Raw genomic sequence first — 27,738 nt, 5'->3', positions numbered from 1 at the left:
AAGATGCCTGTGGATTTTTTTAAAAAAAAAACATGTGGTGACCATTGCACATCAGCCACCACATGGGCTTGACCAAGCAAGGCCTTTATCCAGTGGCAAGGATTAACCAGGATGACTGGAGACCTGCTCTGCTGCACGGACACATATCGCAGTGTGAGCAGCTCCGTGCTGCCCCTGGGCCCTCGACTCTTCTGGGCCACGTACCCTCATTTGCCGCACATCTGCCATGATGTTCCACGGCCCGGCGCTCCAGCTCTTATTTATAGACCCGACCTGCAGTGGTGTTCTCATATAGGTCGGGGTGGCCCGTGATGTTCCAGGGCCCGGCGCCCCAGCTCTTTTTATAGCCCCGACCTCATACAGCTATACAAGGTCTTGGTGAGGCCACACCTGGAACACTGCGTGCAGTTTTGGTTTCCATATTTATGAAAGGATATACTTGCTTTGGAGGCAGTTCAGAGAAGGTTCACTAGGTTGATTTCAGGGATGAGGGGGTTGACTTATGAGAAAAGGGGGAGTAGGTTGGGCCTCTAATCATTGGATATTTTTATCTTTCTGTATTAGCCGGAACCATTCTACAACTCCTCTCTCTTTCTACCAATAAGAAGTTTTTCCACAACACTCTACGTATGTGTTAATACTTTTTCAGCGATGAACCATAATAGCACCCAAGATGCATTTAAAACTGAAATGAAATTCACAATGCTTTTAATGGCAGAGTTATTCCTAGCATATATTTTATGACAAGGTAAAATCAATTTAGGAAAGACTAGTTTGCCTAGTTCGGAATGTATGGAAAGTACTGAACCAAACCAGAAATGTAGGTGCATAAATAATTATGTGTGCTAAAAGTCAAAAGAAGTTTTTCAAAACAATTTCTGTACTGTGGGGTATAAAGGACTGGATGAAATATGGCTATGAATTTAACAAATTGGCATTAATTTTTAAATATGCCACCATTATCTGTTTTGATATACAAGGTTGGGCATATTTTGGGAACAGATGTAATGGACAAAAATGTATATATCTAGATTTAAATCAAACCATATTCAAATTTCTGGAAATAGGCAGGTCAGTCAGTTTCTGTAAAGAGATCAGTTTTTGACATTTTGGTTGTATAACCTGTCATTAGAACGCAATTCTGATGAAGGATTTCTTCAGCTTTCACATCTGAGACATCACAACCCATCTTTTCTCTTTACAGCTGTTGGCGAACCTACTGTGCAGTTCCAACATATATATATTATTTTAAATTTAAATTTTCAGCATTGGTATTTTTTTTCTTTTTCAGACTGAAAATTTGCCAGATTATTTTGTCAAGTTGAGGGCATAATTGATTTTCTTGTCAATTTCTGAAAAGTACCAGTGTTCAACATATCTAAAAAAGTTAACAAGGTTCTCTACCAGCTGCCTGTCAAATATCATCAACTCTTTATTCTAGCAGTAAAAGCATTAATGTTCAAAATTACCTTTCTATTTCAGATTAAATACAGTCTAACTGGATAACGCAACCTAATTTCCCAAAGACAAATGTTAGTGGAATATTTCAAAGAAAACAAGAGCAATATATAAAATATTCTAATATAACCAAACTAATTTGAAGTAAATTGAGCATACAAATAGTAGTGTATTCTAGTTCTACACTCATTATCCAAGATAAGTAATTTGTTTAATTCCATCTCAGCTATGCTCTTTATTATTTGGAAGACGTGTATCATGTCTCACCTCAGTCTTTTCTTCAGTGAAAATAAATTTGGCTACTTCAGCTTCTTTTTATAACTTGGTCCCCACAAGGCCGGGAATCATCCTGGACACTTCTCAGAACCTCTTCTAAAGCATCTGTATCTGTTTTGATGCATTCCAACCAAAATTGCACCCCATCTTCCAGAATGGGCCTCACCATTGACTGTCATCATCATCATAGGCAGTCCCTCGAAATCAAGGAAGACTTGCTTCCACTCTAAAAGTGAGTTCTCAGGTGACTGTACAGTCCAATACAGAAATTATAGTCTCTGTTACAGGTGGGACAGTCAGTCAGTCGTTGAAGGAAAGGGTGGGTGGGGTGTCTGGTTTGCCGCATGCTCCTTCCGCTGCCTGCGCTTGTTTTCTGCATGCTCTCAGCGACAAGACTCGAGGTGCTCAGCACTCTCCCGGATGCTCTTCCTCCACTTAGGCCAGGGATTTCCAGGTACCAGTGGGGATGGTGCACTTTATCCAGGAGGCTTTGAGCGAGTCCTTGAAACGTTTCCTCTGCCCACCTGGGGCTTGCTTGCTGTGTAGGAGTTACGAATAGAGCGCTTGCTTTGGGAATCTCGTGTCGGGCATGCGGATAATGTAGCCCATCCAACGGAGCTTGTTGATTGTGGTCAGTGCTTCGATGCTGGGAATGTTGGCCTGATCGAAAACACTAATGTTGGTGCGTCTATCCTCCCAGTGGATTTGCAAGATCTTGCGGAGACAGCGCTGGTGGTATTTCTCCAGCGCTTTGAGGTGTCTACTGTATATGGTCCACATCTCTCAACCATATAGGAGGGTGGGTATCACTACAGCCCTGTAGACCATAAGCTTGGTGCCAGATTTGAAGTCCTGGTCTTTGAACAGGCTCTTCCTCAGGCAACCGAAGGCTGCGCTGGCACACCGGAGGCGGTGTTGGACCTCGTCGTCCTTGTCTGCCCTTGCTGATAGTAGACTTCTGAAGTATGGAAAATGGTCCATGTTGTCCAAGGCCACGCTGTGGATTTTGATGACTGGGGGAGCAGTGCTGTGTGGCGGGGTCAGGTTGGTGGGGGACCTTTGTATTACAGATGTTTAGTGTAAGGCCCAAGCTTTCGTACGCCTCAGTGAAGATGTTGACGATGGCTTGGAGTTCAGCCTCCGAATGTGCGCAGACGCAAGCGTCGTCTGCGTACTTAATTCGATGACAGAGGATGGGACTACCTTGAATCTAGCCTGGAGGCACCGAAGGTTGAACAGGTTCCCATTGGTTCTATAGTTTAGTTCCACTCCAGCGGGGAGCTTGTTGAGTGTGAGGTGGAGTATTGCAGCGAGGAAGAACCAAAACTGCACCCCATCTTCCAGAATTGGCCTCACCATTGACTGTACAATGTCAGTATAACCTGTTTTGATTTTAGTCCAATGCCCTCCAAGTACCTGATTTACTTGACCAGGTGCTTTCAAATAATCACAAGACAGTTACAAATGATGAAGGCATTCAGCCCATAAAGCTTATCCATCCAAATAGATACTAAGAAACATAGAAAATAGGTGCAGGAGTAGGCCATTCGGCCCTTTGAGCCTGCACCACCTTTCAATATGATCATGGCTGATCATGCAACTTCAGTACCCCTTTCCTGCTTTCTCTCCATACCCCTTGATCCCTTGAGCCGTAAGGGCCACATCTAACTCCCTTTTGAATATATCTAACAAACTGGCCTCAACAACTTTCTGTGGTAGAGAATTCCACAGGTTCACAATTCTCCGAGTGAAGAAGTTTCTCCTCATCTCGGTTCTAAATGGCTTACCCCTTATCCTTAAACTGTGACCCCTGGTTTTGGACTTCCCCAACATCGGGAACATTCTAACCTGTCCAATCCCGTCAGAATGTTATATGTTTCTATGAGATCCCCTCTCATTCTTCTAAATTCCAGTGAAGAGAAGGCTAGTCGATCCAGTCTTCACATTGCAGCACCCAATTATACCTCAAATGCTTCCAAGATTTTCACCTCCACTATTTTATATGGAAGTCTATTCTATACGTGAAGAACTTCCTGATAGCAATCCTAAATTTACCGTTTACCAGTTCGAACCTCTGTCTCCTTGTTAGAAGACACGGGTGAACAAGGGTTAAAATATCAAATGCTGACTCCAGTATTCTAAATAGCACACAAATGTAGCCAAAAGATTCAATTCTTAGCCTCATCAACATTCTTAAGATAGATTCTACATGCACTCTCTAAACCTTGAAAATATCCATATATGGCACTAACGTCGTTAAAATTTTAATTAAAGAATGGCGTGGAGACCTTGTGACAGCAGTCAAGAGAAACTTGGTTACTTTAGTTTGTAGAAGGGAGGTAACAGGGTGATTAAAGGTTGAGTCAGCTTCATGCATATCAAGGGACCACTAGCTCAGAAATGTAAAACTGCATGTGAATCAGGTGTGCTTGCCACATATATGGGCATTTTGTTTAAGAAACTAAGACATTTAAAAAGAAGTGCATCACCATGTTTCTGAATTTTCTTATATTTATTTTGGACGATGATCAATAATCACTCAGATTATTTTCCTGGAGAACCACTTACTGTGGTTCTCAATCTCCAACTAGCCTTTTGCAGGGCGAGGGAGGGGAACTCAACAAATAAACCTAACTTGCCTTCACAATGCTTCAAAAGTAATGCTGGCAGACAATAGAGCAGGTCAGTTACTTGCACACTTAGCCAGGGTGCAGAATAATGAAATATGGGGGGAAATATTGACATTCCAACATCACTGCCTATCCAGGGTTTTCGTGATGGTGGATTTGGATACTCCCAACCTGCAGTGAAGTAGTCCTGTTGCGTTTCTTTAAAAACAAAAACAAAAAAAAATATTTTTAATTTCCCCCCATATTTTATTATTCTGTTGGAAATTGGTTGGAAGGTAGGAAGCTGAGAGCGGGGATAAGGGGTATGTAAATATAAAGTGGCCAGAAAAAGCAGCAAACCTGAGGATTGGGAGAAATTTAGAATTCAGCAGAGTAGGACAAAGGGTTTAATTAGGAGGGGGAAAAAGAGAGTATGAGAGTAAGCTTGCAGGGAACATAAAAGCTGACTACAAAAGCTTCTACAGATATGTGAAGAGAAAAAGATTAGTGAAGACAAATGTAGGTCCTTTGCAGTCAGAATCAGGTGAATTTATAATGGGGAACAAAGAAATGGCAGACCAATTGAACAAATACATTGGTTCTGTCTTCACGAAGGTCTAGTGAGAAGGAGAAACTGATGGAAATCCTTATTAGTCAGGAAATTGTGTTAGGGAAATTGATGGGATTGAAGGCCGATAAATCCCCAGGGCCTGATAGTCTGCATCCCAGAGTACTTAAGGAAGTGGCCATCGAAATAGTGGATGCATTGGTGATCATTTTCCAACATTCTATAGACTCTGGATCAGTTCTTATGGATTGGAGGATAGCTAAAGTAACACCACTTTTTAAAAAAGGAGCAAGAGAGAAAACAGAGAAAATAGCTTGACATCGGTAGTGAGGAAAATGTTGGAATCAATTATCAAAGATGTAATAGCAGTGCATTTGGAAAGCAGTGACAGGATCATTCCAAGTCAGCATGGATTTATGAAAGGGAAATCATGCTTGACAAATCTTCTAGAATTTTTTGAGGATGTAACTGGTAGAATGGACAAGGGAGAACCAGTGGATGTGGTGTATTTGGACTTTCAAAAGGCTTTTGACAAGGTCCCACACAAGAGTTTAGTTTGCAAAATTAAAGCACATGGTATTGAGGGTAATGTATTGACGTGGATAGAGAATTGGTTGGCAGACAGGAAGCAACGGGTAGGAATAAATGGGTCCTTTTCAGAATGGCAGGCAGTGACTAGTGGAGTACCGCAAGGTACAGTGCTGGGACCCCAGCTATTTACAATATACATTAATGATTTAGACGAAGGAATTGAATGTAATATCTCCACGTTTGTAGATGACACTAAGCTGGGTGGCAGTATGAGCTGTGAAGAGGATGCTAAGAGACTGCAGGGTGACTTGGACAGGTTAGGTGAGTGGGCAAATGCATGGCAGATGCAGTATAATGTAGAGAAATATGAGGTTATCCACTTTGGTGCCAAAAACAGGAAGGCAGAATATTATCTGAATGGTGACAGATTAGGAAAAGGGGAGGTGCAACAAGACATGGGTGTCATGGTACATCAGTCATTGAAAGTTGACATGCAGGTACAGCAGGCGGTGAAGGCAGCAAATGGCATGTTAGCCTTCATAGCAAGAGGATTTGAGTATAGGAGCAGGGAGGTCTTACTGCAGTTGTACAGGGCCTTGGTGAGGCCACACCTTGAATATTGTGTACAGTTTTGGTTTCCTAATCTGAGGAAGGACATTCTTGCTATTGAGGGAGTGCAGCGAAGGTTCACTGGACTGATTCCCGGGATGGCAGGACTGACATATGAAGAAAGACTGGATCAACTAGGCTTATATTCACTGGAATTTAGAAGAATGAGAGGGGATCTCATAGAAACATATAAAATTCTGACGGGACTGGACAGGTTAAATGCAGGAAGAATGTTCTCGATGTTGGGGAAGTCCAGAACCAGGGGTCACAGTCTAAGGATAAGGGGTAAGCCATGATGAGGAGAAACTTCTTCGCTCAAGAGAATTGTGAACCTGTGGAATTCTCTACCACAGAAAGTTGTTGAGGCCAGTTTGTTAAGATATATTCAAAAGGGAGTTAGATGTGCCCCTTACAGCTAACTCAGCATGCAAGAGTCAGCTTACCATAGAGTGCATGATGACAGGAATAAACAGCAAGTGAGATCACAATGGAGAACTAGTTGTGAGGTTAGTAGCAGTACTTGCGGGTGTGAGTGCAAGCAGATAGGAGGTGCAGTAAAGATTTCCTTTCTGACTTATGGGCAGCCGTGGTGAAAGAAGGGAAGGATTGGCAGTGCTGAGGCTAAGACAAGGTCTTGCAGGACTGTGTAGAAAGCACGAGAGGTGGAACGAGAAAGGGAAGATGCCAACTAACCCTGCTATGTATTTCCGGTGAGACCATTTAATTTATTTCTGCATTGCAGCTAGATCCTGGATAAAATGCTGATCATATTCATCAATTTGTAACATAGGAATCGCTAGATGAAAAAAGACCAAGGTCCATCTAGTTCGTTTTCTACAATCCTGGTAGTCACACGATACAGATAATGGAGTTGTTGACTAATAGATCTCTATCAATTAGTCTACAACTGACCCAGAAATGCTATGAGGAAACCCCCAGTGATGGAGAGAAGGTCCAAAGTCACCTTTTTCCTACCAAATGCTACACTTACTACAGCTCATGTTTTAAATTACACATATACTTTATCCCAAAATGTTATTTACTAAAAAGAAACCTATCCAATTTGAATTTGAATGAACCAACACTAACTGCTTCCACTATCTTCCTAGGGAGTCTGTTCCATAGATTTGTCTTGGTATTCACCAGACATCGAAGGGGCGGGAGGACCTCCTTTCTATTCTCGACTTCCTCCACGAGAATCTATACAGGTATATCTGAAAATCTGAGGGCCCTGCTTCCTATCCCCAGACATCATCTTGCAGCTCCACAATGTTGCTTCCTTGTGTTGGCCACAAAAAATGTTCCCCCCCCCCCACTCAGTTTCAAGAACCCGTAGTCCTAATTAGCATGTTGCTTATGGTCACCTCTGTGGCCATTACAGCTAAACCCCCACCCACTGCATGAGTCTAACACAAGTAATAGCATCTTGCAGAAATGTGCATACTTGGGTCACTGGGGGACAAAAATAAACCCCGATGTCTCAAGCGCATTTCTTAGTAACAATTAGTGTTGTTATGTTCAATATGGAGATACTTGACAGAAAGATAAAACTAAATTTGTATTAATATCCTTAATTATGGAAATATACGCGAATCAAAAAGGCCTTAAATTTACTAATCCATTCTACTGTTTTACTACTAAACCACGGAAGATGGAAAGCCTATTTTCCCTTTCGAAACAAACATTTTACAAAAGGATGGTGCATCTGCAATAAATAATTTCCTGTATATTAGGGACACCATTTAAATTAATTTGAGTTAACTTAAAATTCTGGTATTTTCCATTCTTCTGCAGAAATATTACTGCATTGCTCAAGTGGCAATATACAATGTATTCTTCACTTCATTTCAATATTGTTGACAAGGCAGCAAGATGGTAAGACAGCCAATTCTCTGACAACAATACTCCATGTTTGCTATCAAATGAAGTGGTTGCTTTTTAAATATATTGCTAAAGGTTATTTGTAAATATTTCTGCTTGTTTAACAATTGGCAACATAGCTTGTTTTCCTGCAAACATTCTCAGCATGTCTAAATAGTGCCTACATTTTTGAAATAAACCAAATTCTGAATAAACACGTACTAGATTGTATTCTAAACATTACGTATGAACCACAACAATAAGCCTGCCTTACAAGCCATTCTTCTTTTCAAGTGCATAACTTAGAAAAACAAAATACCTGTTTCAACAAAAAAATCTGCTTAGCTTTGTTTAATGTAATTTATCTTTCCTTTCCCCCCAAAAGACCATGATTGGTGCTAAGATACAATTTCACAGGTGATAAAAGGCCTCCAACTTCTCATATAAGTGGCTATTTTTCATGTTGAGTCTAGATGATGGTCAAGAGATGGGGGGGGGGGGGAGGGAGTGTAAAGTGTTTTTATTATAATTTTTTTTTTAAAACAGAATGTCATTACGTATACAGACACACTACAGCATTGCATTACCTCTACCACATAAGTGTCAATAATGTTTTCACGGGGCAATAACCAGTGGATCACTTCTTCCTCACTCATCACTGGAGCAAGCTCAAACTGCTTTAGATAATTAAAGAGCAGCTCTTGTACTCTTTTTATATCCTTTTGCTCCATTGGCCTCAAACCTGTTGTCTTGGGAGTCTAGCAGAAAAGAAATATAATGGAATTGTCATTGAGATAAACAGAATTTGGTATTGCCATTTCTAACCGAGATGCAGTTTAACCTAACTTCATACCAAATGAAAAAATACAGAAGTACTGACCTTCCAACAATTGCACCACAGAATATTTTTAAAAGATGATTCTTTTAGTTGCTAGGAATTTTGCTTCCTAATAATATGACACAACAAATATTGCAGTGCACAAAATAAAAGTATGGTCTGTGTACAGTACAATTTAAGATGGACAACTGAACATAATGCAAAATATTATTGTTCTGAAACTGTTCAATTCTCCACTCACTGAAATAAATGCTGTATGAAAGGGACAATAAGAAGCCATTTAGAAAGGGCTTCACTATCTCCGTAGCATCTATTTTAGGATGCAAGTGGTTTGAGCTGCTTACATCTGGTAACCTGTAGAGCTTCATGGTTCTCTGTAAAGTCATGTTTCTGCTGAGATGAGAGAACTTCACTTCTACCAGCTTCCTGGGGTTCAGAGATCGATGCCAGTACCTTGGAATATAACAACAGTATTGATCTTAAATCAAATACATCAATGAAATCAAAGACACTTGGATCACATGCTTCCAAGTGTATTAACAGAAAACTAAATATAGCCTACTGGTGCTGTGACAAAATGGTGGGATATGAGTTTCTAACCACAGATGTGAAGTTCTCCACTTGGTCACAGAACGAAGTCTAGTGGGGTCCAAGCACTTCATCATAAATTGCAGGGCAAGCCACTTTGTGCAACTTTGAGTCACTTCCTTGTATCTCTCATCATCCATATTCCGTTAACCCCTTCCAACCCCATTTCCTTCAGTGTCTGCCCTGGAATACATTCTCCTCAGGATAAACTCTTCCATAAGCCACTTACAACTGCACTTACAAACTCCCAACTGCCTAGCCTTTGCTACTTGTGCAGTTGTCAATCTGCTCAATCACTTCCTAACCTCCACCTTTGATGCCCTTGCCCCTAGTAAAATGAGACCCACTTCCTGCTCTCTTGACCCCATTCTCACTAAGCTGCTGACCACCCAACAACCTTTCCTAGCTCCTATACACCCGACATTGTTCAATGCTTCACTCCCCTCAGGTAGTGACCCATCCCCTTGCAATACCACAATCATCATACCCTTCCTCAATCCTTCTGTCTTTTCACACTGTCACTCGAATCTCCAACCTCCCTTTCCTCTTCAAAATTCTTGAACGTGTCCTCACCTCCAATCTTTATTTTCCACCCCTGCCAGAGCACTGAAATGACCCGAATCAAAGTACAAATATCATCCTCTGTGACTGCATTATCCCGCATAATTTTTGAGCTCTCTGCAGCCTTCGATACCACTGACCATACCATCTTCCTCCAACATCTCTCCTTTATTGGTCTTCTTATTTAAAGATGGACATACTTGCATTGGAGGCAGTTCAGAGAAGGTTCACGAGGTTGATTCCTGGGATGAAGGGGTTGTCTTATGAAGATAGATGAGCAGGTTGGCCTATACTCATTTGAGTTTAGAAGAATGAAAGGTGATCTTATTGAAACATAAGATTCTGAGGGAGGTCGACAAGGTAGATGCAGAGAGGATGTTTCCCCTCGTGGGAGAATCTAGAACTAGTGGGCATAAAAGGGGTTGCCCATTTAAGATGAGGAGGAAGAATTTCTTCTCTCAGAAGATTGTAAATCTTTGGAATTCTTTATCCCAGACAGCTGTGGAAGCAGAGTCATTGAATATATTCAAGGCTGAGATAGACAGATTGTTGAACTATAGGGGAGTCAAGGGTAAGGAGGAACAGGCTGGAAAGTGAAGTTGAGACCAAGATCAGATCAGCAATGATCTTATTGAATGGCGGAGCACGCTCGAGGGGCCGTATGACCTACTCCTGCTCCTATTTCTTAAAACCCACCTCTTTGACCAAGCTTTTAGACACCCATCCCAGTATCTCCTTCTTTGGCTTGGTGTTGATTTTTGTCTGATTATGCTTCTGTGAAGTGTCTTGGAACATTTTTCTACATGAAAGGCATCATATAAATGCAAGTTGTTGTTCTTCTATGATATACATCCCCAGCATCGAAGCATTGACCACACCCCACCAGCTCCGTTGGGCGGGCCACATCGTCCGCATACCCGACACAAGACTCCCAAAGCAAGTGCTCTACTCGGAACTCCTACACGGCAAGCGAGCCCCAGGTAGGTAGAGGAAACGTTTCAAGGACACCATCAAAGTCTCCTTGATAAAGTGCAACATCCCCACCGGCACCTGGGAATCCCTGGCCCGAGACTACCCCGTAAAGAAAGAGCATCCGGGAGGGCTCTGAGCACCTCGAGTCTCATCGCCGAGAGCATGCAGGAACCAAACGCAGACAGCGGAAGGAGCGTGTGGCAAACCAGACTTCCCACCCACCCGTTCCTTCAACAACTGTCTGTCCCACCTGTGACAGAGACTGTAATTTCCGTATTGGACTGTAGTCACCTGAGAACTCACTTTTAGAGTGGAAGCAAGTCTTCCTCGATTTTGAGAGACTGCCCATGATAATAATGATAAATAAGGTACACAAACCTAGTAACAAGCAAGCCAATTGCTGAAATCAAACATGCAAGAGAGTTTTTTTTGTAGAATGTCACTTTTTTAATCTTATCACTTACTTCTAAGGAATTAAATTAACTTCATTTTACTAATTTGGAGTAGAGCATACAATTCATCATTTTGCATATAACACCTGGTATGGGAATCACTTGTTTGTGGATCACTGGTAAAGCAAAAAAAAACTACAAATGCTGTAAATCTAAAATTAAAACAGAAATGATTGGAAATGCACAGCAAACCTATCAGCATAGAATCATAGAAATTTACAGTACGGAAGGAGGCCATTTCGGCCCATCGTGTCCATGCCGGCCAACAAGAGGCTATCTAGACTAATCCCACTTTCTAGCTCTCGGTCTGTAACCCTACAGGTTACAGCACTTCAGGTGCACATCCAAGTACTTTTAAAATGTGATGAGGGTTTCTGCCTCTACCACCCTTTCAGGCAGTGAGTTCCAGACCCCCACAACCATCTGTGTGAAGAAATTTCCCCTCAAATTCCCTCTAAACCTTCTACCAATTACTTTAAAATTATGCCCCCTGGTTGTTGACCCCTCTGCTAAGGGAAATAGGCCCTTTCTATCCACTCCAACTAGGCCCCTCATAATTTTATACACCTCAATGAGGTCTCCCCTCAGCCTTCTCTGTTACAAGGAGAACAAACCCAGTCTATCCAATCTGTCCTCATAGCTAAAATTCTCCACTTCCGGCAACATCCTCGTAAATCTCCTCTGTACCCTCTCCAGTGCAATCATGTCCTTCCTGTAATGCGGTGACCAGAACTGCACACAGTACTCCAGCTGTGGCCTAACCAGTGTTTTATGCAGTTCAAGCATAACCCCCCCGCCCCCCTTGTATTCTATGCCTCGGCCAATAAAGGCAAGCATTCCGTATGCCTTCTTAACCACCTTATCTACCTGGCCTGAAAGTAGCAGGGATCTGTGGACATGCACTCCAAGGTCCCTTTGTTCCTCTGCACTTCTCAGTATCCTACCATTTAATGTATATTCCCTTTCCTTGTTAGCCCTCCCCAAATGCATTACCTCACACTTCTCTGGATTAAATTCCATTTGCCAATGTTCTGCCCACCTGACCATTTGATTGATATCTTCCTGCAGTCTGCAGCTTTCTTCTTCATTATCAACCACACAGCCAATTTAAGCATCATCTGCAAACTTCTTAATCATACCCCCTATATTCAGATCTAGATCATTGATGTATATCACAAAAAGCATGGGACCTAGTACGGAGCCCTGCGGAACCCCACTGGAAACATCCTTCCAGTCGCAAAAACACCCATCAACCACTACCCTTTGCTTCCTGCCACTGAGCTAATTTTGCCATTTTGCCCTGGATCCCATGGGCTTTTACTTTTGTGAACAGTCTGCCATTTGAATCCTATCAAAAGCTTTGCTAAAATCCATATACACTACATCATACGCTTTGCCTTCATCAACCCTCCTGGTTACCTCCTCGAAAAATTCAATCAAGTTAGTCAGACACAACCTTCACTTAACAAATCTGAGGAAAAAAAGTTCAGTAGTGAACCTTGTGTATTTTCAGCATTTTCTATAGTTTGTGCTTCAGCTTAGCTCAGTCGATAACACTCTCACATCTGGATCAGAGGGTTGGTTGGTCAAGCCCACACCAGGAGATGAACACAGTGCAGTACTGAGAAAGTGCTGCATTATCAGAGATGCCATCTTTCAGATGAAACATTAAAGCTAAGTACTGTTTGTTCTGATGGACATTAAAGAACCTTTGGCACCAAAGAAGAGTACTGAGTACTCTTGGGGACTATTTTCAGCAAGGCCTTCGCCCGCCGAGGTACCGGACGGTACTTTGGGCGGGATATTCATGAAGAAGATCCCCCGAAGGTCGGCGGGCGGCAAATGGAAGACATACGCCGCCAATCTGGGCGGCAGCGGGTGGCATTCTCGGTGGCAGAGGCACTTGCCGCCCAAGTGCCGCCGAGGATGGAGTCGGGCCCACGAAGGGTCGAAGACTTGAAAAAAAAAATCACAAATAAAAAATACAAAATCTATCCGAAGACTTTCAGAGGACCCCATGCAGGTAAGTCGCTGTTGAATTTTTTTTACAATGTTCACTTACCTTTTTTTCAGGTTCTTCAGACTTACCGTCGGGAACAGACCAGCCTGCACCCAGCGGTCCACCCCCGTTCTGCCGCTGACTCCCGCCCACAAGAATCTGGGAACTCGGTGGACGGGAGGCTCAGTTGCGCCACTCAGCCGTCCGCGGGCAGCTCCCGGCAGCTCTCCCCTCCCGACCGCTTCAGGCCACTCCGAAAGTGGCACCGGGCGGATCTTCAGGAGGAATGTCGGTGGCAGTGGGCAGTGAGATGCTGAAAGTCGGCCCCTTAGTCTCAATCACTTAAAGATAGGTTGACTGATCATTCTTTACATTTGAAATAGATTGGTTAATTCACCTCATGTCTATTTGTGGGACTCTGCTGCAGAAGAATGGATGCATTTGTCTGCATAACAGTTACTGCACTTTAGAAAGTAATTCACTTTAAGATGTTTTGATGTGAAAGGTGTTAAATCCATTACTTATTAATAAAACATTGAAAATAAAATCAGTGACTTCTATAATGGACAAAAATGTTTAAAGAACAAACAGTAATGTCAGCTCTGTCTAACAAATGCATTTACACAACCACTTAGCTATTAATCTAAATTGTACTTCAGAAATTAACAAAAAAATATGCTACCTGCATGTAGCTACAGGTTTTGGAAGAACCACTCCTGCTGTGTACACTGCCTGAAAGATTCCTTCCAAATTCACCCTTCGTGTAATTTCACGGATCAAAACTGGTGCAACACGTTTCGATCGCAGCTTCTTGTGTACACAAAGAAAATTGATCTCGACCATCTTCTTCTCACTGACAGAAACAATTACAAAACATTACAATATGCGTTTGAGGTAAAAATATTAGGAAACTGACCATAAAAATTCTTAGTGCCTTCACTAGTGATCTTAAAATTCTATTAAAAGACCCAACATAAACCTGTATTACTCTACATTAGACTATATTCCTCAGTGGAAATACTATCTTTCATCTGAGTGAAATTATTTTGAAACAAATGCAACGAAGTGTTTTCTAACAATGAATAAATGTCTATAAATGTAGGATTAAAGGAATCTATGGAATTAAAACATTTTATTTTATGTATCCTGCAAAGAAAATTGCGCAGTACATCTCACGAGCACCAGCCAGACTGCTGCATTGCTAATGAAAACCATTTTATAGATACTGGTGGAATTTGCGATGGGTAGTAACAGTAAACGAACAGCGTTCGCTGTTATTACCCCTTTGAAACTGACCGCAGCTTCAGAATTTAGCACATGCACACCTAATGTGGAAATCCTGAAGTTGCGGTCAGTCATTCACTGCTCTGACACTTGCTGCGCAATGGTCTCTTCCCTGCCGCCTCCCCTCAGTGAAATAGCCCATTAAAAGTTAGACCTTGTTGGATTAGGTGTAACTGGGGTCTTAACAGCATAGTGATTGCGAAACAAATCTTATGGCCCTGAAAAACAAATTTTAATTTTGTGGAGTGTCAAATTTCTCCATAATGATGAAAGGTACAATTTTTAAGAAAACTTTAAAATTATGTATTTTTAAAGTTTGTTCATTTTTATTTCAGGTTTACTTTTTCCCTCTGTGAGAGCCCCAATCTTTTGTTTTGCTCTCTATCACTTCTTGGATCCCTGTCTGAGAATACTGCATTGTGATTGGCTGCTTAGACTGCTTGTTGGCATCACAGCAGCTTGGACTATGGAATGCCCACTAAACTACACAGATGTCAATTGAACGTCGAAAAAGCCAAACTTCTTGCCACCAAGGTCGCTTTCTTCGGGGCCAGCAACAATGGTGTTACTGTTGCTATGTTATCCATACTACAAATATGGCTTAAGGCAGCATGTTTATCTTCCAACAAACTTTAAAAAAAATTATTACACATACATATATAAAAAATCTAGTCTTGGTATGTGCAGACAAAAGGGAATTTAGGCAAGGTGAATAATTTACATTTGACCACCATGTCCTTTGCAGTCAGCCCAGATTAAGGAATTTATGGTGGTGTAGGTATTTACTGAGTTTAGAAACATATTGCTAGGAAATGTTGTTGGAGTGAGGAACCATCCCCAAATGATTGCAAGCACATTACCATCAAGTTAGTTACTGTCCTAGTCAGAGGCTTCTGTCAGCGGAGTAAATGTTATCACAAACTGACACTAACTTGCATGGAAGCATTAGAAACATCACAATTGGGCAGGCTCCAATGCCAACAAGAGCTGAACGGATTGACACTTGAGTGAGTGCCAGTATCAAGTGCTCATAGATTACAAAATATGGAAAATGGCCATGTTAGGAAATAATCTGACAACAGCTTATAAGAGGTCCGAACCATACAACCTAAACACATACACACATGAAAACATTTTAACCTTACATGTTACTTCATCTCTCAAAAGATTAAAGAAAAATAAAAAAAGAATTCAATAATAAAAAAATGGCAACCTTACAGCAATCAAATTTTAGTACAGTAATAAAAAGATGCTTTCACAAATAAAACAGTCCAGTGAAACAATTAAAGGATATTCAAAACAAATGGAATAGAATGGGAACTTACATTTCATAAATACGAACATTGGCAGGAATGGCACTAATAAATCCCACTAATTTTCTGTTTGATGATACACGAACTCCACAGTGCCATTGTGGTAACCAGCCTGGAGGACGAAGAGCCCTGTAAGAATATGCATCTTTTAGATCAATAATCCTAATTAATCTTAAATTAAAGTAAAAGTCACAAAAGGCATCTTTAAGTAGAATTGTATACTCACCACTGTAAAAACTGAGGAGAGTAATCAAATCTAAACATATTGTCGTCATCTTCCACATAATTTTCATTTAACAATGTATACAATTCTTTCAACTGCAAACAAAAACAGCTAGGTAAAGCTTAATTCAGAAACAGAATACATTAATAATGTATGCCTCATACATACCAGTCACTGAATATGGAATTTTTAGAATTTGTGAAAAATGTTCAGTGTGCAAGTTTCATAACAATGGTCAGAAACTGTGATGCACGTTCCAATTTCATTAAAAAAAATTAATGGATAAATATTTTCCATAATGGCAGTTGAAATGTATAATTATGTGAGCTTATGGCAAAAAAGCTGGGTATAGTCAAGTTTATTACTACTTATTAACCTGGGTCATATAGGGAAAGGGGAGCAAATCAGTTTTTATTATGGATTAATCTTATTGATGTTTGAACTAATATTACAGATGGCCTTTTTATTTTTTTTAAATAAAATTTGGTGTGAATTCTATACTCAACAAGGAATCCCAGTACTGGGAATTATACAATTTCTACTTTGTGCACTAATGCAAGAATCAAGCACCATCAGGCACCGTGCAGATAAAACTCCCCTCACTACCCCCAATCATAAAACAGTAATTCCTGCTTTTGGAAGAAACTCACATTATAGGGTGAATTATTTCAAATTCCTTTAATTGATATTTACACTACAGCACAAATAATACTGAATCTGTACTATCAAGAGTAAGAAGCAAGCGATATATCTAAGACAAGGAGATTTATTCTTTCTGTTCATGGGGCCAATAACATTGTCTATTAAAATCCTTGAGACAAAATATATCAGCAATAGTATACCTTCCTACTAATGCGCTCAAAAATATATATGGGTGATAAGTTTGTGTAGATGAAGTTAATTTCACAGCCACATTTATAGGACAGGTTTATAAAATGGTGGTGATGGTTGAGAGATAAATGTTGTTAGCCAGGACAAATATAATTCAGTAATGACAAATGTAATTCAGTAATACTGCATTATGCTGGCTATGACTGTTTCTTGAAATAATTTACAAAGCCACTTTAGTACCACTATACAATACAGACTCCTAAACTTAATGATAAATCCTAATCCAACTTCACCTACACAATGTTGCAAGTGTTGCATTTCAATTCCCCACATGAATTATCCCAATGGCCTCTTCAATTTAACACCTTTGTGCAGTGGGCTCAAGATTGGGACATAGATTGTGAATTCTCAAAATAACTTCAATAGAACTCTTCCAGGCAGAGAGAAATGACTTTCATCTCAACAGTTTGGATTGGGTTCACATTGTGTTCGACATCGTCTCCGATTCTAACCCACTACAATATCCAGTCCCATGCCCCTCCTAGCTGAAGACGACTATGGCAAAATAAATTGCCCAAGCTGTCTTGCTCTCACAGCTTGCAACAAGGAAAGGGGAGAGAATAATATACAAATATGCAAAGTGAATTTTAGTTATGATCATATTTATAAGAAAAAGAAAACAACTAGCAGTGACCTTTTACAAATTTAACATGTTTGAACTACAAACCTCTTCAGAACTGCCCATATCCAGAGTATCCCACATGAAGCCCTGAGGTAAAGAATACGGCTCTTGACGGATATTCTCTTTATCTGGCTCAATGGAACCATGAGTTGTCACAACCTCATCTGTAGGGACCAAAACAGAAAACTCTTTCATAAATGCACTGCAAACACAATGTGCCAATTACTTACTGTAGATGTTAACATAAATCAACTATATTTAGATGGAGATGCAATGGAGACTAGGTAAACAGGCAATTTTTCTGAGACAAGCTGTTAAAGCATAAAATTAAATTTGTACAGCTGAATTTCACACAATTAAAAAACACAATTAACAGGCTTTTTAAACTTATTCTACTTTTAAAAGACTAATGTTCAATTTGGTAGCATTTGCAAGTTTAAAAAAGTGTATACACTTGGTGCTTCTGTAGTTCAGTTCGTGAGAGAGTAGCAGTCAAGTGTATTTTCTCCTTTTCCCCACCTTGTTCAGTGTTAAAATTAGTTCCCTTAACCAGATGATAGATTTAAAGACCTTTTTTTTTGCATGGATCTACAATACTGCAATCAAGATAAGGGAGCTATTTTAGCAATGTAAACAATGTAAGGGAGTCAGTAGACGGACATCACTTTTATGTTACCCGAATTACAGAAGTGCCCAAAAGAATTCCACCCACAGGAATATAATTTTGAGAAATAATTAATTTAGATGTTGGATACTTTCTATTTACATTTCTTGCTGAACTGTAAATATATATATTTCTAAATTCAGTTCTCCATAGGCCGATAAATTGATATATGAATTCAATGATAACAAATAATCCATTATGGAAAAGATATGGCCTGATTACACTTGTGCTTCTGAATTCAGTGACTGAAGATTAAATCAGAATTATAAAATAACTATATTTGACAGTCATATGTTAAAGTGTAAGGAATGAGAAAATAATTTAAGAATGGTAATCAACCAGTTCCTAAAAAGCAAAGGGTACAAAACTGCATTTAATAAAGGAAACCAAGTATTACGCTGCATTGAAAGCAGCACTGCATTAAAGTCCAAGCAAATTAGTGCAACCATACAACTGTTAGAATATTTGTTGTTTTACCTCCAAATAAAGTCTACTGATACACTTGAAATACAAAACCAAGCACCAGTCAAAAGTTCTGGATTCCAAATACTGCTACAATGGTAGACTTGTGGTTAGGTGGCACAGTAGAGGAAAAGTAGATTGAGATATGATGGGATTCAGGCCAGGAGGCCACAGAAAGGTTAGCTCAATGGGGATAGACAGTTGGCAGAAGCAACTTAAGATGGAAAAGTGTGAGGTAATAAATTTTGGGAAGAAAAACAAGGAATTAATACATATCCTCAATGGAATAACACTGAAGGGTGTGAATATACAATTGGGGTTCAATATACAATTTCCTGTAAGTTCAAGTGTGTAGTCAAAATCATAAGGCCGATAACATTTTGGGTTATAAATAGGTGCATAATGTGCATGGGTAAATAAGTAATGATAAATTGATAAAAATTTTTGCTTACGAAGAGTTATAATTTTGCATAAAGAGCATTAAGGATATGCAGAATGTACGATGTAGATTTGCCAGGGGCAAGAAATTATAGTTATGAGGAGGGACTTGAAATTGTGGGGCTATTTAAGAACATAAGAAATAGGCCATTTGACCCCTCGAGCTTGCTCCGCCATTTAATACAATCATGGCTGATCCGATAATGGACTCAGGTCCACTTCTCTGCCCACTCCCCATAACCCCTTATCGGTTAAGAAACTGTCTATTTCTATCTTAAATTTATTCAATGACCCAGCTTCCATAGCTCTCTAAGGCAGCGAATTCCACAGATTTACAACCCTCAGAGAAGAAATTCCTCCCTGTCATGTATCCAGGCATGTTTACTGCGTGTACTATTACATATGATGTGCCACCAGAGGGCACTGCAGTGGGAGACTTGTAGGTTACCTGTACAGGTGTGCCAGACCTAGTATAAAAGGCAGGCCACCATGTGTGATCATCACTCTGGAATTATATTAAATGGACTACGGTCACTATAGTTCAAGTGCAATACTTTGCCTCGTGGAGTCATTATCAGAGCATCTAAAGACATAACAATTGGAGATGAGATTACGGACTTTCACACGAAAATGGCTAAAACTTTGGTACATTGCAGCAGTTCGCCGATGGTGATGATTAGGATGCCTTTGTGGAGAGGCTCGACTATTTCTTCACAGCAAACAACCTGGCAGGCGATGATCCGGCCACGCTGGCTGATAAGCGCAGAGCTATCCTGCTCACCAGTTGTGGGCCCACCGTCTATGGCCTCGTCAGGGACTTGCTGGCACCAGCGAAGACAACGACCAAGATGTACGAGGGGCTTATTAAGCTGATCCAAGAACTCAAGCCCAAAGAGAGCATCCTCGCAGCCAGACAACGGTTTTACAACCAGCGACAGCCCGAAAGCCAGGAAATCACGAAATATGCTGCAGACCTCAGGAGGCTGGCGGCACCGTGTGATTTCGGTGACCACCTCACCGAAGCGCTGCGGGATATCTTTGTCATCGGAATCGGTCATGGGAACCTTCTTCACAGACTACTATCTGTGGATACCACAGTCACACTGCAGAAGGCCATCACCATGAGCCAGGCATTCATGACCTCGACCTGCGGCTCTAGGCGGATGACTCATCCTCAAGACTCAAAACCAGCAAGTACTGTACACAGACTGGCACCTTTTAGAGGCTGGACTGTAGAACGTGAATCTCCTCAGGGGAGAGAGAACAGGCCCCCGAGTCCCTTAACTCTGAGTCCGCCAAGGGCTAATCGGTTAGCACCATGCTGGCGTTGCGGAGGAAATCATTGGGCTCACCAGTGTCGTTTTAAGGACTATGTGTGCAAAGGGTACAGCACAAAGGGCCACCTCCAGCGAATGTGTAAAAGAAATAGGTCTCACTGTGTTGATGAAGAGTCTGCAGAGGGCCATAAATCCAGCGCGGATTATGAAGAAGTGGTCAGAGAGGCAGCTCAGTCCCACGATGAGGTGTACGGAATGTTTACCTGCACCACAATGTTCCCCGTTGAGAATGGAAGTTGAGATAAACGGCAATCTTCATGGAGGTTGGCACGGGGGCAAGCCGGTCAGCAATGAATCAAGAAGCCTTTGAGAGACTATGGGACAATCAAGCTGAATGACCCAAGTTGGTCCCGGTTCAGGCGAGGCTGCGCACCTCGACCAATGAACTTATCCCAGTTGTTGGTAGTGCGGATGTAAAGGTACTCCATGATGGCGCGGTGCACAAGTTATCACTGTGGATTGTTGCAGGTGATGGACCAACGCTACCCGGAAGAAGGTGGATGGAGAAGATCCATTGGAAGTGGAAGATTTCATCCCTCCAGCGATTGACGTCCCCCGTGCTCAGAGACAAAGCAAGCCCCCTCCTGAGGTTGGATCCGGCACCAGAGAATAGACCTATACAGCACCCGAGGCACAGACCATTCAGCACAACTGCGTGGAGATGATCCAGCTGAGACGACCCGAACGCACCTTCCAGGCTCCAGTGGCAGGACTCCGGAGGAAGAAAATCGGATCCAAAGGCGACTTCCTAGCTTCGGTGGCAGAACCCGGGGAGAAGAAGATCACAGCAGTCAACATCGTGGATGGAAGAAAGATGGCGCCCAAACCACGAGGTGAAGCGCTGAAGAAAAAGATGGCGCCGGCCAGACTATGAGGTGCAGCGCTGATAGAGCAACACGTAGTACCAAGCGAAGAAGATGGTTGGGGTAAAGATAGCAAGACTCTCTTAAAGGAGGCCAGCAACCCACCATACTTAAAGGGACAGTTCCACATTCTCAATCAACGTAACAGCAACTGTGAGTTAAATGTAAAGCTTGTAATTGATGATCAGAGTTTCATACATGTAATAAGCAAAGAAAAGTTGTGCGATTGCGATCGGAGCTACAGTTAATTTACAATGAGTAATGAAACGTTGTGTGATTCAGGATTTCAACTGTATTCAGATAATGTAGCAGGCAAACACCCATCGGTAGCACACAGGTCCAGCGGGCTACCCAATGCTGTAGCCTGGGTCCCTGGGACCAGAGTGATGCACCACGGAGTACGGCCACAAGCAGCTAATATAGGCAAGCTGCAGAGCAAGTGATCTCAGGATTGCAACGGCACCGGTATCGATACCCTGCCCCTGATCGGCTCCACCTCTCAGGCACCCGATGGCACCAACCGCCACGAGCCTGAAAGAGCAAACTGCGCCTCCCCAGACCCGATCACCACCAAGGCTACACCTGGGATCGAAGGGTCACCCGCAACGGTTCTCCCAAATGGGACCGGGACCAGCCAGGATCCCAAACCAAATAACGCCCAGGCAAGCGAGTCAGCAGTTCCCTACACACTGTGAGATGACTGCTCTTCAGGGAGCAGCAGCGACCTGGGGCATAAGGAAAGGACAGGGAGGTCACAAACATCGGTGAACCTGCCCGACGCTAGGAGCAACAGTAAAGGCCCCGAGAGCAGGCAACTTGAGCCAACCGGGTTCCCGCTGCCAGCACAGGGCACTGCACCGCCACCAGACTACCTGGACACCATCCAGCGGTTCTGGAACTAGCTTGCCGACACCAGTACTGATTCCAAGTATGTATCAAGAATGTATCTCATCAGTCAAATGTACTTGCCTCACAACTGTACCACAAATGTAATGATGTAAATGCAAATTTTTTTTTCTGGACTTGAATGTATATGATGGTAATGAGCCACCGGCATAATCTATATGTGGGGGGGGGGGGGGGGGGGGGAAAGAGAATGGACTGGTCATGGACTCAAACAGAAACCACCAGCACCTCTACTGCCAACGAAACACCACCTACTCACCCAAGATGGAAACGACCCTCCAAGGGTCAACCAGATAGAGCTAAGCCCAGAGAACAGTCAATGTATGAAGGCGATTTGCACTAAGGACTTGGGGGAAGAGTGATCTCATGTATCCAGACATGTTTACTGCGTGTACTATTACATATGATGTGCCACCAGAGGGCACTACTATGGGAAACTTGTACACCAGCTGTATGGTCACTAAGGTGTGCCACCAGAGGGCACTGCAGTGGGATACTTGTAGGTTACCTGTACAGGTGTGCCAGGCCTAGTACAAAAGGCAGGCCACCATGTGTGATCACTCTGGAGTTATATTAAATTTATACGGTCACTACAGTTCAAGTGCAATACTTTGCCTCTTGGAGTCATTATCAGAGCATCTAAAGACATAACAATTCCCATCTCAGTTTTAAATGGGCGGTCCATTATTCTGAGACTATGCCCCCTAGTTCTAGTCTCCCCTATCAGTGGAAACATCCTCTCTGCAGCCACCTTATCAAGCCCCCTCATAATCTTATACGTTTCGATAAGATCACCTCTCATTCTTCGGAATTCCAATGAGTAGACGCCCAACCTACTCAACCTTTCCTCATAAGGCAACGTCCTCATCTCTGGAATCAACCTAGTGGACCTTCTCTGAACTGCCTCCAAAGCTAGTATATCCTTTCGTAAATATGGAAACCAAAACTGTATGCAGTATTCCAGGTATGGCCTCACCAATACCCTGTATAACTGTAGCGAGACTTCCCTGCTTTTATATTCCATCCCCTTTGCAATAAAGACCAAGATTCCATTGGCCTTCCTGATCACATGCTGTACCTGCATACTATCCTTTTGTGTTTCATGCACAAGCACCCCCAGGTCCAGCTGTACTGCAGCACTTTACAATTTTTCTCCATTTAAATAATAACTTGCTCTGTGATTTTTTTCTGCCAAAGTGCATGACCTCACACTTTTCAACATTATACTCCATCTGCCAAATTTTTGCCCACTCACTTAGCCTGTCTATGTCCTTTTGCAGATTTTTTGTGTCATCCTCACACATTGCTTTTCCTCCCATCTTTGTATCATCAGCAAACTTGGCTACATTACACTCAATCCCTTCTTCCAAGTCGTTAATATAGATTGCAAAAAGTTGGGGTCCCAGCACTGATCCCTGCGGCACTCCACTAGTTACTGATTGCCAAACCCAAGAATGACCCATTTATCCCGACTCTGTTTTCTGTTAGTTAGCCAATCCTCTATCCATGCTAATATATTACCCCCAATCCCGTGAACTTTTATCTTGTGCAGTAATCTTTTATGTGGCACCTTGTCAAATGCCTTCTGGAAGTCCAAATATACTACATTCACTGGTTCCCCTTTATCCACCCTGTTCATTACATCCTCAAAGAATTCCAGCAAATTTGTTAAACATGGTTTCCCTTTCATAAATCCATGCTGACTCTGCCTGACCGAATTATGCTTTTCCAAATAACCTGCTACTGCTTCTTCAATAATGGATTCCAACACTTTCCCAACCCCAGATGTTAGGCTAACTGGTCTATAGTTTCTTGCTTTTTGTCTGCCTCCTTTTTTAAATAGGGTTGTTACATTTGCAGTTTTCTAATCTGCTAGGACATCCCCAGAATCCAGGGAATTTTGGTAAATTACAACCAATGCATCCACTATCCCTGCCGCTACTTCTCTTAAGACCCTAGGATACAAGCCATCAGGTCCAGGGGATTTATCCACGTTTAATCCCATTATTTTACTGAGTACCACCTCCTTCATGATTGTGTTCCTCCCCCTCTATAGCCCTTTAACTATCCACTGTTGGGATATTTTTAGTGTCCTCTACCATAAAGACTAATACAAAATATTTGTTCAGAGTCTCTGCCATCTCGATGTTCCCCATCACTAATTCCCCAGTCTCGTCCTCTAAGGGATCAACATTTACTTTACCCACTCTTTTCCTTTTTATAGAAACTCTTGCTATCTCTTTTTATATTTCGTGCTAGTTTACTTTCAAAGTCTATGTTCACTTTCTTAATCATTTATTTTAGTCCATGGGTGCAAGAAGACTGAGAAGAAATTTAATAAAAGTTTTTTAAATTATGAAGGTTATGATAGATTAAATAGGGAAAGGTCATTTCCTTTGATCGGGGAAGGGTCATCAATTTAAAATGTCACTAAGAGAGTGAGGAGAAAATTTAGGTCAAATGTTGTTGCCGGAACGGGTTATTTGGAATGCTTTGCCATAGGGCGTGATTGAGGTAGTAATCGTTGTATCTTTTAAGGGAAAATCGGATTAAATATTTAAAAGCGGGCAAAATTTGGTCAGGCTGAGTCAGCATGGATTTATGAAGGGGAAGTGATGTTTGACAAATTTGCTGGAATTCTTTGAGGATGTAACGAACAGGGTGGATAAAGGGGAACCAGTGGATGTGATGTATTTGGAATTCCAGAAGGTATCTGACAAGGTGCCACATAAAAGGTTACTGCACAAGATAAAAGTTCACGGGGTTGGGGTTAATCTATTAGCATGGATAGAGGATTGGCTAATGAACAGAAAACAGAGAGTCGGGATAAATGGTTCATTCTCTGGTTGGCAATCAGTAACTAGTGGGGTACCGCAGGGATCAGTGCTGGGACCGGAACTATTTGCAATCTATATCAACGACTTGCAAGAAGGGACTGAGTGTAACGTAGCCAAGTTTACTGACGATACAAAGATGGGAGGAAAAGCAATGTATGAGGAGGACACAAAAAATCTGCAAAAGGACATAGACAGGCTAAGTGAGTGGGCAAAAATTTGGCTGATGGAGTATAATGTTGGAAAGTGTGAGGTCATGCACTTTGGCAGAAAAAAATCAAAGAGCAAGTTATTATTTAAATGGTGAAAGATTGCAAAGAGTACAGCGGGACTTGGGGGCACTTGTGCATGAAACACAAAAGGATAGTATACAGGTACAGCAAGTGATCAGGAAGGCCAATGGAATTTTGGCCTTTATTGCAAAGGGGATGGAGTATAAAAGCAGGGAAGTCTTGCTACAGCTATACAAGGTATTGGTGAGGCCACACCTGGAATACTGCGTGCAGTTTTGGTTTCCATATTTATGAAAGGATATACTTGCTTTAGAGGCAGTTCGGAGAAGGTTCACTAGGTTGATTCCGGGGATTGACTTATGAGGAAAGGTTGAGTAGGTTGGGCCTCTACTCATTGGAATTCAGAAGAATGAGAGGTGATTATATCGAAACATATAAGATTATGAGGGGGCTTGACAAGGTGGATGCAGAGAGGATGTTTCCGCTGATAGGCAAGACTAGAACTAGAGGGCATAATCTTGGAATAAGGGGCCACCCATTTAAAACTGAGATGAGAATTTCTTCTCTCAGGGTTGTAAATCTGTGGAATTCGCTGCCTCAGAGAGCTGTGGAAACTGGGACATTGAATAAATTTAAGAAAGAAATAGACAGTTTCTTAAACGATATGGGATATGTTCTTATACAGGATATGGGGAGCGAGCAGGGCAGTGGAATTATATTGAACAGGGAAGTGAGATTAGTATTAACTTCGCTTTTAAAAAAAAACTGGCTGGACTCAACAGGCTGAATGGTCTCTTTTCTGTGCTATAAACTTCAATGGTTCTACGATATTACAAAAGGTGAGGTTTGATTGAAAGGCAGAAATATAAAGAGGTCACAACTGAAAACATTGGGATATTGTTAAGTGTCCTCTACCGTAAAGACTGATACAAAATATTTGTTCAGTTTCTGCCACCTCCATGTTCCCCATTACTAATATCCCCCAGAATCAGTCTTATACCTACACGTGGAACTTTATGATCCAGAGTGACTTTGCTAGAATGTGCATATTCTATGTTCCCTTAGTAATTCTAGAATTCTTTAAAAAGGTTGCGCAAAATAAATTGGGCTGGGTTTTCGGCTCCCTTGCGGCTCTGTTAGCACCCTGGAGGGGCGGTAAAGGGTGTTTTTAGGCGTAACAGCGGGTGTCAAGCGTTTACCGCCCAGTCAGCAAATTCAGCTCAGGTTTGCAGCGGCGCAAAAACTTACTGCCCCACCATCTAGTTTCACTGAGATTATGACGTCAATTGGCATGCAATGCTCCGCTCGCGCCCCGGATGCAAAATTAGGCCCCATCGCCCCATTATACGCCCGCCCCAGCAAACGCCTGAAAAACCAGGCATTCCCACGGTCCAGTAAGCGGTAATGCACCGTATGCAATTTGAGGGAGGAGGCTCCTACATTGGAGGCCACTGCAACATTTGCGCACAGCACGCCGCACGATGCCCTGACTTGAAAGTGGTACTTTATCTACCATTACAGTCTCCTTACATCTTCACTGAAAGAATTTTATGGCGGCATTACAAGTTCGCCAGCACATCATCCACCATAATGTCGGGCCACGGATGAGGAGAGGCCCAAGACGTCTAGGGAGGAGGGCTTACCCCCCACGGGTTTACAGGTACCAATGCTCATACCTCGAGCTCTCCGCCGACCAGTGTGTGAGAAGGCTGCGCTTCTGAAAGGAAATGCTGACAGAGATATGCCATCTCCTACAGGCAGACTGATGTCTGCATCGCTCTGGAGACAGCCTTCAATACTCCCCTCAACAGGTTTCCAAATTCATTGTGGCATGCTGCATGTTGCACAGCTTGGCCATCATGAGGGGCCAGGCATTGCCAGTGGGGATTCCAGGCCCACCTCAGGAGGAGAATGACAAAGAGGAGCCTGGCAAGACCTCCATTGGATAGCCACACCATCCACGGAGGAGGCAGTATGTCGCAAGCTCACAATTCTCCGAAATGGAGGAAACTGAGGGATGGAGCTAATACTGGATATGCTATGTGCCCCCATAAAGGCACATCTCCGGTTGGAATGATAGACACCAATGGCAAAGGATCAAACAGAAACGTTACTGCAACAAAGTAACAAAAACTCCCCCCAGCAAAAGAACACATACAATAAAAGAATAGACAACATTATTTTGCTGGACACTGAGCAATAATGAAGTGCATTAAATCAAATAAACTATTTACAAGTGTCATCAACAAAAATCAGGGCATCTGCACAACTTTGTCCTGCACATTATTCTGACTTGTTTAATGCCATGATTTTCGGCTGGGGTGCAAAAACTTCCTTGTGTAATGCC

At 42.1% G+C, this 27,738-nt stretch overlaps 1 protein-coding gene across 2 annotated transcripts in view; it reads right to left on the bottom strand.

Annotated features, from left to right (window-relative positions):
• The window catches only part of nmt2 (N-myristoyltransferase 2), a 66,133-nt gene that overhangs the window by 6,954 nt on the left and 31,441 nt on the right, over nucleotides 1–27,738 (bottom strand). For both annotated transcript variants that reach the window (XM_070881334.1, XM_070881335.1), the window contains exons 4-9: nucleotides 17,700–17,818; nucleotides 16,145–16,236; nucleotides 15,931–16,047; nucleotides 14,004–14,174; nucleotides 9,094–9,202; nucleotides 8,499–8,669 (exon numbers count right to left, since the gene is read on the bottom strand). In XM_070881334.1, coding sequence (XP_070737435.1) covers nucleotides 8,499–8,669; nucleotides 9,094–9,202; nucleotides 14,004–14,174; nucleotides 15,931–16,047; nucleotides 16,145–16,236; nucleotides 17,700–17,818 — 779 coding nt within the window. The remainder of the gene's footprint in view (nucleotides 1–8,498; nucleotides 8,670–9,093; nucleotides 9,203–14,003; nucleotides 14,175–15,930; nucleotides 16,048–16,144; nucleotides 16,237–17,699; nucleotides 17,819–27,738) is intronic.

This window comes from Pristiophorus japonicus, chromosome 5, assembly GCF_044704955.1.
Source record: "Pristiophorus japonicus isolate sPriJap1 chromosome 5, sPriJap1.hap1, whole genome shotgun sequence".
In the NCBI taxonomy this organism is placed as follows: Eukaryota; Metazoa; Chordata; class Chondrichthyes; family Pristiophoridae; genus Pristiophorus; species Pristiophorus japonicus.
This window is presented reverse-complemented; position numbering and strand designations above follow the sequence as displayed.